Source organism: Moschus berezovskii, chromosome 22 (assembly GCF_049115385.1).
Source record: "Moschus berezovskii isolate FMDL1 chromosome 22, NW_MosBer_1.0, whole genome shotgun sequence".
Lineage (NCBI taxonomy): Eukaryota > Metazoa > Chordata > Mammalia > Artiodactyla > Moschidae > Moschus > Moschus berezovskii.
The window spans coordinates 3,205,009-3,219,218 of record NC_142481.1 but is presented as its reverse complement, the minus strand read 5'-3'; the positions used below and the strand labels follow the sequence as shown (position 1 = coordinate 3,219,218).

At 57.9% G+C, this 14,210-nt stretch overlaps 2 protein-coding genes across 3 annotated transcripts; one reads left to right on the top strand and one right to left on the bottom strand.

Moving 5' to 3' along the window:
• Positions 1-311: 311 nt before the first annotated feature.
• Positions 312-4,362, top strand: UBE2S (ubiquitin conjugating enzyme E2 S). The gene is made up of 4 exons (XM_055410722.2): positions 312-717; positions 1,315-1,462; positions 2,831-3,021; positions 3,866-4,362. Exons 1-4 carry the CDS (start codon positions 715-717, stop codon positions 4,193-4,195), a joined length of 672 nt encoding a protein of 223 aa, XP_055266697.1. The 5' UTR covers positions 312-714; the 3' UTR covers positions 4,196-4,362.
• A 6,710-nt stretch (positions 4,363-11,072) lies between these two features.
• RPL28 (ribosomal protein L28) lies at positions 11,073-13,839 on the bottom strand. Of its 2 annotated transcripts, none has more exons than XM_055410741.2 (5): positions 13,752-13,839; positions 13,320-13,408; positions 13,101-13,224; positions 11,371-11,489; positions 11,073-11,206 (listed from the first exon to the last, which is right to left on the bottom strand). In XM_055410741.2, exons 1-5 carry the CDS (start codon positions 13,822-13,824, stop codon positions 11,117-11,119), a joined length of 495 nt encoding a protein of 164 aa, XP_055266716.1. In that variant the 5' UTR covers positions 13,825-13,839; the 3' UTR covers positions 11,073-11,116. The 2 variants fall into 2 exon arrangements, with proteins under 2 accessions (XP_055266716.1, XP_055266717.1); XM_055410742.2 differs by lacking the exon at positions 13,752-13,839 and adding an exon at positions 13,592-13,665.
• Between the last annotated feature and the right edge of the window lie 371 nt (positions 13,840-14,210).

Sequence of the window (14,210 nt, the reverse complement as noted above, 5' to 3'; positions counted from 1 at the left end):
GATCGTTCTCCTTTTCTCCGCCTTCAACGTCAAGGATTGGCCCGCGCGCGCCTCGTGACGCCACTCCACGACTGCGCGTCCCTATTGGTCGGAGTGCCTTCTATCATCCTTTTAAACCCCGCGAGTCCCACCTCCTGTCGCCCCGCCCAGGCTCCACGGCCGACCGTTAGTCGCGTGCGCGATTTCTGGGCGTCAGGGCGCGCGCGTACGCAGGCGTCTCATTCAAACGGCCCAATCAGCGTTCCCGTCGCCCTTTACGTCCTCTTCCTTTCTGCTTCCCCCTTCTCCACCGCTCCATGCTCCCGGATCCCCTCCCGGACCCCCACGCGCCCCGAGTGGCCGGCCCGCCGCGTGCCCCGTCTCCAAATTCTGCCCGCAGTTTGCAAGGAGGGAGCGAGCCCGTCGAACGCCGAAGACCGTGCGCGCTGACGTCACGTGTCGAGGCGCCGCGAGAGGGGCCCTTGAGGGGGCGTGGCCTGTAGGCGGATATAAAAGGGTGGCCCTGCGCGCGCGGCCGGCTTACTGCGGCCGGTCACTGGGGCGGGTGGGCCAGCTGTGTGGTTCCCGGCGGTCGTCGGAGGCTGCGAGGAGCAGAGCGGGGTCGCCGGGGCCTCGTTAGGGCCGCAGCGACAGCAGTTGGGCCCCCCGCCCCGGCAGGCGGCCGGAGAGCGCGGGAAGGGGGCCGGGGGGACCCGCCCCCGGCCGGCTGCAGTCATGGTGAGTGCGGCGCCCAGGCCCGGGAAGGGTGGGCGAGGTACACCCCCGTAGAGCAAGAGGCGTGGTCTCAGGACCCTCTCTCGGGCGGTTTGAGGGGTTGGAGAGCCCACCTGGAGATCCGAGGCCTGAGTTGGGCGCAGGGGCCTTCCTGTAGGCGGGGCGGAGGGGAAGGCCCGGCCGAGTCCCGGGGAGGGCTCCGGCCTTTTGGGCAGGCCTGTGGGTGTTCCGGGAACAACAACACTCTGCGGCCGTCTCCAGGACCGATCTGGGGTTTCCAGGGTGGTCTCATCAAGATTAGGTGAGGAAAAGGGACCTAGGTAGGCCTCGGGCCTACCCAGAATCACTGGGGAGCCTGTGCGGAGCTACGAACGGGCTTCGGGGGCTTCTGGGGGAGGTGGAGTCGTCCGCAGGAGCTCGGAGATGCGCCCCATTTCTAGTGGATTAGCCTGGGCCTGTCGCCTGAAGCTTCCTGGGTTGGGGGTTCTGGGAGCTCGGGGTGATTGATTGACAGCCCGGGACTCCACCGACCCCTAGATCCTGCAGGAGGCTCCAGGCCCTGGCTCTACCCGTGGCTCACCCGCTTGTCTCCATACCTAGAACTCCAACGTGGAGAACCTGCCCCCCCACATCATCCGCCTGGTGTACAAGGAGGTGACGACGCTGACCGCTGACCCACCTGACGGCATCAAGGTCTTTCCCAACGAGGAGGACCTTACCGACCTGCAGGTCACCATTGAGGGCCCTGGTGAGTGTGGGAATGACAGGGAGGGGTGCGCTTCCTAGAGCCAGGATAGGAGGCTCCCACTCTAAGTGGATTGTCAGACCCTGGGGACGCAAGGGTGGGCAGGACAGGCACACCTCTTACGGTGTTCCTGGTGTGCAGGACTGGACACTCGGAATGGTAAATAATTGTGTAGTTTCTCCCCATTAAATGTTGGTGAGAAAAAACTCTGGGGCCCTTAACTTGGCTCTGGGAGTTTTCTCTGTCCTGAAGTTAGGTAGGAGTTCCATGGGATTGGGAGGAAGATGCCAGGTGGGGAGAAGTGTCAGCAAAGGCCGGGAGAGCGGGTGGACCATCTCAGATTCCTCCCTGTCGTCAGTGTCTGGGGCTCTGGGGACCAAGCAAAAAATAAGCCAGATACAGGCTTGGGGAGGATAATAACCAAACCACTACAGGTGATTGTTTGATCTTGTAGTTTGGTTCAGCATGTCATTTCCCGTGCACTACATTTAGGTTATTGAAATTTTACAATTTAAAGAAGAGTATATAATGAAAGGCCTAGTCTGGAGTCGGGTTTGTGGGCAGAAGGTCAGGGAAGGCTTCCTGAGATGGTGACAGGCTGATTCACCCCATGCTGACGCGGGCTCGGTGGGAGGTGAGGATCCCAAAAGGCCTTTAGATGTTTTATAAGAACAGGAGTAAAAGGACTGGTGAAGCTTACAGGAAACAGATTTTTTAGAGTCTGTAGGTCTCTTCAAGGAGTTTAGAAAGGAAGTCTTTGATGGGTTTAAAGCAGGACTTAACTATGACTTCAGTGGGGGTTTGGGTGGGGTTGCAGGCTGGAGGCTGGCATCCATCAGGTGAGCAAAGTGGTTCTGCTGGACTTGGGGGGAGCTCAGGTTTATGGGGGGAACTGGATGGGTTGGACGTGGGGGCTGGAGCACCAGGAACAGCCCTGGGTCTGGAATGGCTCCCACGGGTTTTTGACCTGATCAGGAGGGTGAATGAGAGGGCTGTTTGCTGCAGCGGGGAGACTTTGGAGTGGAAAGAACTGTCCTGATTCTTGCCTGAGAGACTTCCAAACAGATGTTTTTCCGGGGAACTGAGAGGACATATGTGTCTGTGCCACTTGGGAACTGTGTGCTGTGACTTCAGTGGGGAGTGAGGAGCCTCCATGGGTGGGGACCACCAGTCAGGTTAGCTCTGAGCTGGGGGCGGGAGAGGGGGTGCCTCCAGGCCCCTGGGAACCTAGCCCTGTCCTCTCAAGAGCTCCCAGTCTGGGGAAGGAAACGGGGGCACTTGCCTCACCGACAGACCATGGAGGCTGGGCTTTGGGGTTTTGGGGTGCCTGGAAGACCAGAGCCTCCTGATGCGTCCCTCCCTTCATTCCAGAGGGGACCCCGTATGCCGGAGGCCTCTTCCGCATGAAACTCCTGCTGGGGAAGGACTTTCCGGCCTCCCCGCCCAAGGGCTACTTCCTGACGAAGATCTTCCACCCCAATGTGGGCGCCAATGGTGAGATCTGTGTCAACGTGCTCAAGAGGGACTGGACTGCTGAGCTGGGCATCCGGCACGTGCTTCTGGTGAGTTCTGCTGCACCCGGCCTGCCTCCTGGCTGGCCCAGTCACGTCCAAGTCACAGAGCCTTGTTCCTCTTTAAAACAATCAATGTTGAAGTAGTGGGGCCCTCCACATGAGAGTCCAGGTTTCCAGCTTTTCTAGAAAGGTAGGCAGCGCCCAGGGAGCTCTGCCACGGGGCGGGCGAGGGATTTGTGTGAGGACAGTTTTCTGACAGGTGTGGGTCAAGCATCTGGTTGGAGAGCCTTTCCGACACCAAACAGCTAGTGCAACCATCAGCAATGTAATTCCACTGTTTCTCACCCAGGAGTGGCTCTGTGCCCCTGGGATGTCTTTAATTTTCCCAGCCGGGGTGCTCCACCCTTAGTGGGTGGATGCTGGGGAGCTGCTGCCCCTCCCATCACAGCCCTACCCCTTGGAGAACCGTGCCCACCCACCCCCCAGGTAGGGCTCCAGGGTCCCTGTGGGCCTCTTAGAGCATGGAGGTCACCTGGTGCCTCTCCCCACCTGCCTCACAAGGTAAAAGTTTTTTAAAAACCTGAATTTCTAACGAGCCCCTGGGGCAAACAGTTGGGAGAACAGGGAGTTGGGGTTTCCTGCAGGGCACGGGGAGGGTTGAGCACCAGGGTAAACGGACCCCAGACCTGTTCCTCCTCTCCCTGGAGTGTTGGCAGCGGCTGCCAGGGAGACTGCGGGTGAGTTCGAGTACCCGCGTGCCCTTGGGGTGGTGCATGTGGTCTGCTGGGCCAGTACCTGGGCTCCCCAGTCCAGGCCGGGGCACAGATGGCGGGGCAGTGTGGGGTCTGAGAGGCTTGGGGACGGGCCCCTGACCCCGGCCCTTTCCCCACAGACCATCAAGTGCCTGCTGATCCACCCCAACCCCGAGTCGGCCCTCAACGAGGAGGCAGGCCGCCTGCTGCTGGAGAACTATGAGGAGTACGCGGCCCGCGCACGCCTGCTCACTGAGATCCATGGCGGCGCCGGTGGGCCCAGTGGCGGGAGGTCCGAGCCCGGCCGGGCTGGGGCCAGCGGGGCGGCGGCCTCTAGTGCTGACCCCACAGCCCTGGGGGGCCCAGCGGGGGCTGAGGGGCCCATGGCCAAGAAGCACGCGGGCGAGCGCGACAAGAAGCTGGCAGCCAAGAAAAAGACGGACAAGAAGCGGGCGCTGCGGCGCCTGTAGTGGGCTCTCTCCCCTCCCTTCCCACCTGACCCGACTCTGTCTCTAAGTTATTTAAATTATGGCTGGGGTGGGGGAGGGCACGAGGGCACTGGGACCTGGATTTGTTTTTCTAAATAAAGTTGGAAAAGCAGCTCTGGGCCTCCACCGCCTGGGCTGTGAGCAGCAGGCACCCCAGCCCATCTGTGGGGTGGTCGGTGGGGGCCTGGGCCTGATCGCTCTTGCCCTTGTCCTGAAACCGGCACAGCAGACCGGTGGGGGCTGTCCAGTGTGCAGGCTCCATGTGTCTGCCCTGCCCTGGATTCTTGGTCTAGCTCTGACTGCAGAGCGTGCTCCTGGGGCCCTCTGACTCTCGTCCCAGGCCTTGTGACACCGGTCTTGTGGTGGGCGGGTCTCAGGTGAAGCTGACTAGGCCCGCTCCTTTCTCGAGTCCTCTCCTCCTCTCCAGTCTTCCGTTCTTGGGTTGTGGGCCTGGGGCTGTCCTCAGCTGGAAGCTGCCAGGTTCCTCCCCCACTTGCCCCTTTTGTGGCTGACCTGGCCCTCTGGCACGGCCTAGTTGATCAGATGCAGCTGTTCGATGAGCCCTGGGGGAGAACTTGACTGCAGGAGCGTGTCCCAGCGGGAAGGGGGGTGGGTCTGGGCATGGCCCTCCTCCCCGCCCAGTTTCCTCATCTGCAGGAGGGCAAAGTGGCAGTCAGTGCACCTGGTGGGCGGCTGTGGAGGGACAGCAGGGAGCTGCTGGTTTGGCCACTGGTTTAGCAGCCTGAAGGCACAGAGGGGGACGCCATCAGGTTCTGCAGGGCCTCAGGACAACGTCTGAAATAATCAAAAAGTACAAAGAAATGAAGGCCCATCAGAGACTGTTATGCCAACTTTCACAGTTGCTTCTTTCGTAATCAGACTGGAAGTAGCAGACACGTTCAACAGATGAGTGTAGGAACTGTGCAGTCACTCAGCAGAATACGACTTAGGTACACAAAACGCTGAGTGAAGCCACATACAGGTACAAAATAATTTGGTTCCACTTCTGTGAAATTCTAGACGGCAGCCAAAAACATCCCTGGCTGGCTGGGATCAGGGAGGATCAAGGACACGGAGCCTTGGTGATGAGCACGTTCCAGATCTCTGTCACAGTGGGGCTCATGTGGCTGCATGATTATGTGAACATGTGTATATTTTCAATGGGTGTATCCTACTCTGTAAAGTACATCTCAGGATTTGATGTAATTTAAATCAAGGAATTATGTTCAGTGGGAAAGATGATAGTTAACAAGACATACAACTGAAAGGACAAATCTAAATGTGTGAAGAGCTCCTGCTGCTGCTACTGCTAAGTCACTTCAGTCGTGTCCGACTCTGTGTGACCCCATAGACGGAAGCCCACCAGGCTCCCCCGTCCCTGGGATTCTCCAGGCAAGAACACGAGTGGGTTGCCATTTCCTTCTCCAATGCGTGAAAGTGAAAAGTGAAAGTAAAGTCGCTCAGTTGTGTCCGACCCTTAGCAACCCCACGGACTGCAGCCTACCAGGCTGCTCCATCCACGGGATTTTCTAGGCAAAAGTACTGGAGTGGCTTGCCATTGCCTTCTCCGGGGAAGAGCTCCTACAGATCAGTGAAAATGTGAAAGCAAAAGCTCTTGCACAAACACATCACAAAAGGGGGAATCCCAGCAACTCCCAGGCAAACAGACGAAGATTCCCACCATCACAAGTGATGGGAAAGGTAGAGCAGAAGGCCCAGCTGGCCCCCTAGATCTGGCAATGCCCAGTGCAGAGCCATGGGTGCTCTCCCAGTCCGCGGTGCACCCTCGGCAGGAGCAGGAAACAAAAGTCATGCGGAGACACAGTGGAGAGGCCAAGAGCACACACACCACGAGCTGCAAAGCCGATCTGTCCTAAGTTGCGAGCAGTGACACGTGCCTGTACACCGTTGAGCAGTACTATGCAACACAGGGGCAGTGGGCCTTCACTCCCAGCAGCGTGGGAAAGCTTGCCGTCAGCCAAGCGAGTTTCAGGAGACCCTCAGTCCGAGCGCCATTGCAGGCAGTTCCAGAACCATCAAAACCAAGCTCTTCTAAACACACATACCTCAGTGGTCACGCTGTGTTATGACAGCAACACGATTGTTTCCCTAAGGCTCAGGATACTGGTTACCCCTAACCAGCAAGGAGCCCAGGAGGAAAACATATAAATGTGTAAACGTGTGCTTTTCTGTGCATCTGCTGTATTTCAGAATTTTAAGAACATGAAAGGAGGGAGGTGGGAGGGGGGTTCAGGATGGGGAATATACGTGCGCCCATGGCTGATTCATGTCGATGTATGGCAAAAACCACTACAATATTGTAAAGTAATTAGCCTCCAATTTAATTAATTTAAAAAAAAGACAAAACATACACACACAGAAAGACCATGAAGCGCATTATGAGAGATGGACCAATCTCCAGAACATACTACGTAAGCGAGCGCAGCCTGCCAACGCCCTGTAAGGTGAACTACCGTTTCTGTTTAAGCTGCAAACACCGTCCCAGGAAAGAAGAGCCTGCAATACCGCGTGCGTGGCACCCATTCAAAATGCAACATCTTCACTTTTTAAAAATTTTAAAGGTAACGAAGTTTCACTAGAACGGCTCCCTCAAACTCCCATCTCCCCAACACCCGACTCCCTCATCAGGGATAACCAGTGTCAGTGGATTCTCTTGTATTTTTCTGAGGAAATTCTATGGGGATGCAAGCAAATTTAAGCATGTTGTTTAGTCACTAATTATGTCCGACTCTGTGATGCCATGGACTGTAGCCCACCAGACTCTTCCGTCCATGGGATTTTCCAGGCAAGAATACTGGAGTGGGTTGCCATTTCCTTCTCCAGGGGATCTTCCTGACCCAAGAATTGAAGCCACATCTCCTGCAGTGGTAGGTGGGTTCTTTACTACTGAGCCACCAGGAAAGCCCCCCAAATTTAAGCATATGTTCTTTTTATTATTTAGATTTTTTGCTTGTGGGATCTCAGTTCCTCGGTCAGAGACTGAACCCGTGCCCTCGGGAGTGAAAGCGCGGAGTCCTTACCCCTGGACCAGCAGGGGAAGTCCCCTAACACCTGTGCTCTTATGTCCATGGTCTCGTCCGTGTATACCTGGCAGTGACCTGCACACGGCATGTCACGCCTGCCTGGGCTTTTTGACTTAGCACGTCTGGCTGACTGTCCTGTAGCACCCAGGCCTTCCAAGCCCTCAGTCGCACCCCAATGTATGGCAAAAAACCCCAGCAACACTGGAAGAAATGACCTCGGTGCACGGAGCCTGGGCACAGAGTCACACAAGGTGACTCTGCAGTCTCACCCTTTTCTGTGACATGCCTGTGCCTGAGGGTACATCCATGTCTAACTCTGTACAGATAATTGCCAAGTTGTTGCCCGTGGGTTCATACCGCTTGACACTGCCAGCAACCTGTGTCCACCCCCCACCCCACCCCCGCCCACAGCCTCACCAGCACTGATTTTTATCCAACTTTGGTTTTTCTCAACCTGAGAGGCGAACACTTAGTCATCTTTAATATACTTGACAAGTTTTGGATTTACATAGGAACTGTGAAGACAGTACAGGGAGTCTCCTGGCTGCGTCTCCTCCATAAACGCCAAGTTGCTGAAATCAATGTGCTGGTTTGGCTGTGAGCGCCTAGCCAAGGGGCACGAGGACTTCCCTGGCTCTCCAGTGGTGAGGACCCTGTGCTTCCTCTACAGGGGGCATGGGTTCGATACCCGGTCAGGGAACTAAGATCCCACATGCCATGTGGCATGGTTGGGTCCCTGACTGGGCTCCCGGCATGTCTCCAAACCACATGCACATGTTATTTTCATAACAGAAGACTTTAAAGAATTGTTTTTATTCCAGCAGATGACTGCAAGAGTAACAAAAGTAGATTTTTAAAATTCCTGGACAGGGTAGAGACAGCCTGAAGAAAACACGGCAGAGGGCACAAGGGTATTCACATAACTCACGAAGACTGGAGCCGCGGGCATTACCACGTGAAATTGTCTTCAAAGTGCTCTGAAAAACCCGAGCATCGTTTTGTGTGCAAATAGTTACAGACACCGGAGACAGGCAATGGCACCCGACTCTAGTACTCTTGCCTGGAAAATCCCATGGACAGAGGAGCCTGGTGGGCTGCAGTCCATGGGGTCGCTAAGAGTCGGACACGACTGAGGGACTTCACTTTCACTTTTCACTTTCATGCATTGGAGGAGGAAATGGCAACCCACTCCAGTATTCTTCCCTGGAGAAGCCCAGTGACAAGAGGAGCCTAGTGGGCTGCCGTCTGTGGGGTCACACAGAGTCGGACACGACTGAAGTGACTTAGCAGCAGCAGTTACAAACAGGGAAAGACGTTTGTGTTTGTTCTGAGTCCATCTGCTCAGATAAATTGTACCCATTCATACAGGCAAGGGAGATCTGTGGATTTGTCCCAGCAGGCGGTGTTGCAAGCTCTTTGCACATTTAACCTCAACAACCCGTAGGAAGTAAGGGCTACTGAAGTAGCTGTGTCACAGACAGAGAGGTCAAGGAACCAGCCAAAGGCTGCACAGCCAAGGAGTGGTGGAGCCCTGAGGTAACCATGCAGACGCAAATTCAATCAAGGCCAGCCCCTCCCTCGAAGGAGCAGGTTTCCACTGCTGAGTGACCCTGTGTGGAGCAGCTGCCAAGGGCGTGCCTACACTCAACTCTGCAAAAGTTCCCTAGATTACCACTGGACAAGACACGGCACACAGAACCAAGATCTCTGCTTCTCAGAGCCCCAAGGAATCAGACATGAAAGGAACTCTTTTCACACAGAGGGAGACCGAGGCCCAGAGACTAGGGCCACAGTGTAGAACTGGCACCCAGGCAGCGTGGCCACTGGCGCAGAGAGGGGTGTTGTGGGGGGGCATCTCTGGGCACTTGTCTTCCGCCCTCCCCACCCTGGCCCCACGGTCCCCGCTGAGAAGCCAGCAGTCAGTCTGGCTCTCCCTCACAAGTTGCTTTTCTCTTGCTGCATTCCAGATTTTCCCTTTGTCACGGCGTCCAGCATTTTTGCCAGAATGTGTATCTGCCCAGCTGGACTGCATGTGTGCTGAGTGCCCAGAGCAGCAAGGATCCAGGCCAGACAAGGAGACCCCCGCATCTGACTACCAGCGGCCACATGGCACAGCGGACGCCCAGGGCTGTGTGCCTCTGCTCTGCTGGGGCGCTGGGTGTGCCCGGGACCAAGGCTCAGTGTGGGCAAGCACCTCCCAGAGAACAGCGAGGCTCAGTGAGAGGCGGGGGCGTGGGGGGACCATTGGCCACGGCCAGGAGCTGCCTCTCCGTGGAGTGGGACGGGAACCATGGGAGAGCTCTGAGCAGGTGTTAGGTCAGCAAAGTTCCACCGGAGACACTGTGCGACCAGTGAACAGACCTGGGGAGGAGGTTTGGCAGGAGGGGTTCCTGATCGCTCTGCTGACTGGGAGGAGCTGGAGCTCCTGACCCCAGCGCAGAGCGGGGGGCAGGGTCCCCACGCTGGCTGGCACACAGTAGGTACACCGGAAACACGCCAGGAGCCATGGCGTGGGTAACCTTTACTCATCTGAGCCTCACTTTCTACATCTATAAGGCGGCTGTCTGCTTCATGGGGTGTCTGGAAGACAAATAGCCACTCCACAGGTATGTGTGTACACACACGTATACACGCCACAGGTCAATCTCATTACTAACAGCTAATTACCGCTCTCACCTGCAGGGTGTCCCCCGGGCACTCGTTAACCTCCTTAATTCTGACAGAGAGGGGCACTCACTTGCCCAGGACCACACAGCTAGAAACTAAGCTGGAAGGAGCCAGGGAGGCACCCAGCCAGCACATGGTTCTAACAGACTACAGGGAGCCAGTAGCAGAACCGACTTCAGACCCAGTCAACAGAGACCCTGAGGAGCCTAAGCTGTGCACCCAGGCAAGGGCTGGCTGCAGGCTCGGCCGCAGAATGGAGTGGGGAGAGCTGAGGGGGCCTGGGCACAGTGGGGGCAGGCATCTGCTATGAGGCAGCAGGTGAGGTCAGGGTTGTAGGGCCCGAGGGCTCACTCCCAATGCAGCAGGAGGCAGACGGCTGGCTGGGCGGGTTCCTAGCCAAGAGGCTGTCCAAGGATGTAGCCTTTGCAGCCTGCCTTCCCCTCTGCCACTGGGGACAGGGCCCCACAGGGTCCTGGACTCAGGAGCTGCCTGGTGCCCCTAAAGGCAGGCTCCCCTTCCCAGATGGGCATGTGGCCCAGAACCAAAGGCCAAGGCACGAGTGGGCCCTGCCCACCCCTAAGGCCCAAGAGCCTCAGTTCATACCTGCAGGGTCTCCCGGGAGACTGTGAGCTGCCCAGGACCCTCAGCTGAGGGCAGGGTCAGTCTGCACCCCTGCTCCCCACCACAGCTCCCTCTGGGGCTTCCAGACCACCCCAAAGGAACAACAGTCCACAGCCGGGGTCCCAGACAGCACATGCGTCACCTTCACAGGCCCCAGAACTACCCGAACAGGAGGTGCACTGAGCCTCCATCCCGATGCCCACCCCTCAGGAGAGACTATTCAGAAACCAGAAACTTCCACGAATGTCCATCCTGAAGTTTCAGCACGCACTGGCAGAGTGTGTCGTGCCAATTCTAGGTTTTACTTCACGTGCAATTCCTAGTCTCCTGGGTGTGTGAATGTACACCAACTATCAAGCCCAACGGGCAGAAACGCTGGGCCACACTCAGGTCCCCCGCCTGGAGCTGGCCCTTCAGACCCAAGACGTTGGGGAACCTGTGCGGTGCTGGCAGGTGGGGGCAGTCCCTGGGGGACAGACGGGAGCAGGGACAGACTCGCGGCTGCACAAGAGACGGCAGGAGGAGCAGGCGGCTAACAGTTTTATTGCTCTGGGGAAGGGAGGCCAGGCGCTCAGGAGCTCTTGCTGGGGCGGCTCGGCTTCCTCTTCACCATCACAGGCTTCTGGCTGCGCAGGATGGCGCTGGCTCTGCGGATGGCAGCCTGGAGGCAAGGCGGGCTCAGGTCACCTCCCCTGGGAGCTTGAGCCCCCCATCCTGTGTTCCCAGAGTGCAGGTCCGGCTCCACAGTCAGGAGAGGACCGCCCCTCGCGGGACCACCCAGGTGTCCCAGGCCCACGCCCGCCTCGTGGGTCCAGCCCCACTCACCATGCGCAAATCCGGGCGGTACTTGTTCTTCCGGATCATGTGTCGGATGCTGCTGAGGGTGGCCCGAGCGTTCTTATTGATGGTGGTCCGCACGTACGAAGTGGCTGGCTTGCGCTGGCCTGGCGGGGGATGGGGAGAAGGGGGGCCCCAGGGGTCAGTGGGAGGGTCTGGAACGTCGGTGCCCACACTTGTCGTGAGGGCAGAATCCCACCCGGAGAGCTCACGTGCCTGGGCCATGTGAGTGCAGGAGACTGCCTCATCTCCCAGCTCCACTTAGAGGACAATCACAGGGACACACACAGGCCAAGCCCTGCACCGATACAGGTGTCTCCTCCCTACCCCAGCCCGGAGACAACACTGCTCAGCTGACTGACAGAGGCAGACTCTCACGTGTAAGGCCGTATGCACACAGCAGTCATCTAAACCCAAGTGAGGCGGGCACTCGGCATCGCACAGGCCAGGTAGTGAGTGCTCCCCAGAAAGCAGCTCTGCTCCTCTCACATCCACACCCCCTGGGCCCAAGCGACCACGGGCTCGGCAACAGGAGGCCAAAAGGCCGAGCTCTGAGGCCTGGCCCTGATCATTGAGGGGTAATCTGGAGCCACAGGAGGGACTGAGGGAAGAAGGGCGGCAGGTGTGTGTGTGTGAGTGTGTGCGGCGAGCACCCGCCCCTCACTGCGCACAGCTGCAGTCTGCTCTCCACTGCCCAGGCAGGACAGAAAGGAAATCCCCCCTTTACTGTGCCTCAGAGCTGACGGGGTCCTGGCTGCATCCTATGCTTGTGGGTTCTCCAAGAAGCCCAGGACCCCGTACCACACTGGAGGTTTGATATTAGCCTTCGTTGCCCCAGAAGACAGCCCACGTTACCCCCTCAGGTCAACCCAGTTTCTGACAGCGCAGGAAGACCCACCAACAATCCAACAAGGCAAAGCAAAGTTTTTGGGACCCAGCACCCCAGAACAGGGTTCTCCAGTGTGGGAATCTGCGAAGCCTAACAGCATAAGCAACTGGCTGCCCCAGGGCTGCACTCTTGGGAAGAGAGGCTAACCCTTGTCCCTGTGAGACCAGGAGGCAGCAGCTGTGGTCGGTGCTGTCACTCAACAGGACACAGAGGTCAGAACCCACAGAGACCAGGGACCTGGAAAAACTCGTTCCTATCTCATAAAACCCAGTGCCCATTTAAAAACAAAAGCGTTGAAGGTGTGATAAACTAACTCAGCTGTTACCCAGAAACCCCTCCTCCCCTTGACCCCCCTCTAAGAATCTGAAGGGCAAGTCTGTGGGGAAACCAGTTTATGGGGGGTGAGGTGGGATGCTGAGAACTCCTTCTGAGCTCCCCCAGCCACAACTCGAGTGTAAGGACTGCTTCAGAAGCTTCACTTCCTACATATGGGAATTAAAGGTCGGTCCCTTATCTGTTTGCCTCCGTTTCCCCACTTGTGGAGAGACTAACGCCCACCTCCACCTGGTGTGCTTCAAGGATTTATTCTGAAATCATCATCAAACCACGACAACTTTATAGTCCTGACTCAGGTCCTATTAATCTCTCCACTTTTCACATATTCAATTCCTATAACTGGCAGGCTCGCTTGGAAAGGAACCAGCCTCCCAGGAAAACACCCCGAGCCCAGGAATCCTGATTCAGCAGCACAAGCACGGACATGAAAAGCCAAGCCCCCTGCCCCGAATGCCGAGTCAGTTGCCTGGGCCCAGCCAGGGCAAAGGCTCACCGGATCTCCGCTTCATCACCACCACGACCCCTTTGCCGTCCGCCGCCGGCTCCACGCCCACGGTCTTGCGGTGAATAAGCCCATTGTAGCGGAAGGAGTTGCGCGCCTTCAAGTTATTCGGCTCCTGGGAACGGGAACGCATCGCGGTCGCGAGACCGAAGGGGGCAAGGCGATCGTGCAGGCCCCTCCCTCCGACCGAGGCGTCAGGGCGCCACTTACGGTACTGTACGTCTGCTTGTTCCTCTTGATCAAGAAGCTGGAGCAGTTCCGCACGACCATCCATTGCAGATGTGCGGACATGGCGGCGACTGCGGGGAAAGGGGTGCGGGGAAACGTCAGGGAGCAGCAGGCAGAAACCTGACCACAGAGAAGGGGAGTTTAGGGGGGACGCGGGGAATGGGGGAACCACGTGGGCCGAGGGCGCCCAGAAGTCTGCCAGGCAGGGCTGAGCGGCCTAAGGCGGGGGAGCTGAACTCAGGCGGCCGACTCACAGGGGACGAGGCGATGAGAACCCACAGAGACCTAAGGCGGCGACGCCGGAAAGCAGCCAAGAACGCGAGGGGCGCGGTGAGAGCGCCCAGGCCCGGGCACAAATACGGGCAGCGGGCGCGAGACGTGGCCACGCGGGAAGATGAAAAGGCCTCCACTCACCTCTCGGTGCGGCGGCCGGAGACGGAAAGAGGCACGCTGGGGGCGGGGCGGCGCCTTTAATGCCTACACGCATTTCCGCTTCCTGTCTGGGCACGCGCGAGTGGTCGGCTACCCGCCTCCGAGGCGGCTCGTCAGCGTTCGGCTATTTCCGCCAGCCAGTCGCCAACCCTTCGAGGCCCTTCGGAAGCCTTCCGCTAGGGGCCGGAGGGAGCGTGCGTTCTCGACGAGCAGCGGCGCCCTTCCGAGGGCCCCTCGTGTGTCCTAGGAACTCCACGGCCGGACTTCCGAGCGGGCCTCGCTTCAGAGGCCCCCCCAAATCCCCTTCCTCAGCGGCTTCTTTCCAACATGGTTACCCAATGCTTGGCACAGTATGGGTGTTCAGTACACATTTGTCTGATAAATGAACCTGTGAGTGCGTAAACTAGTTAACCCTAGCTCCAGGGACTTCAAGGGCCTCCA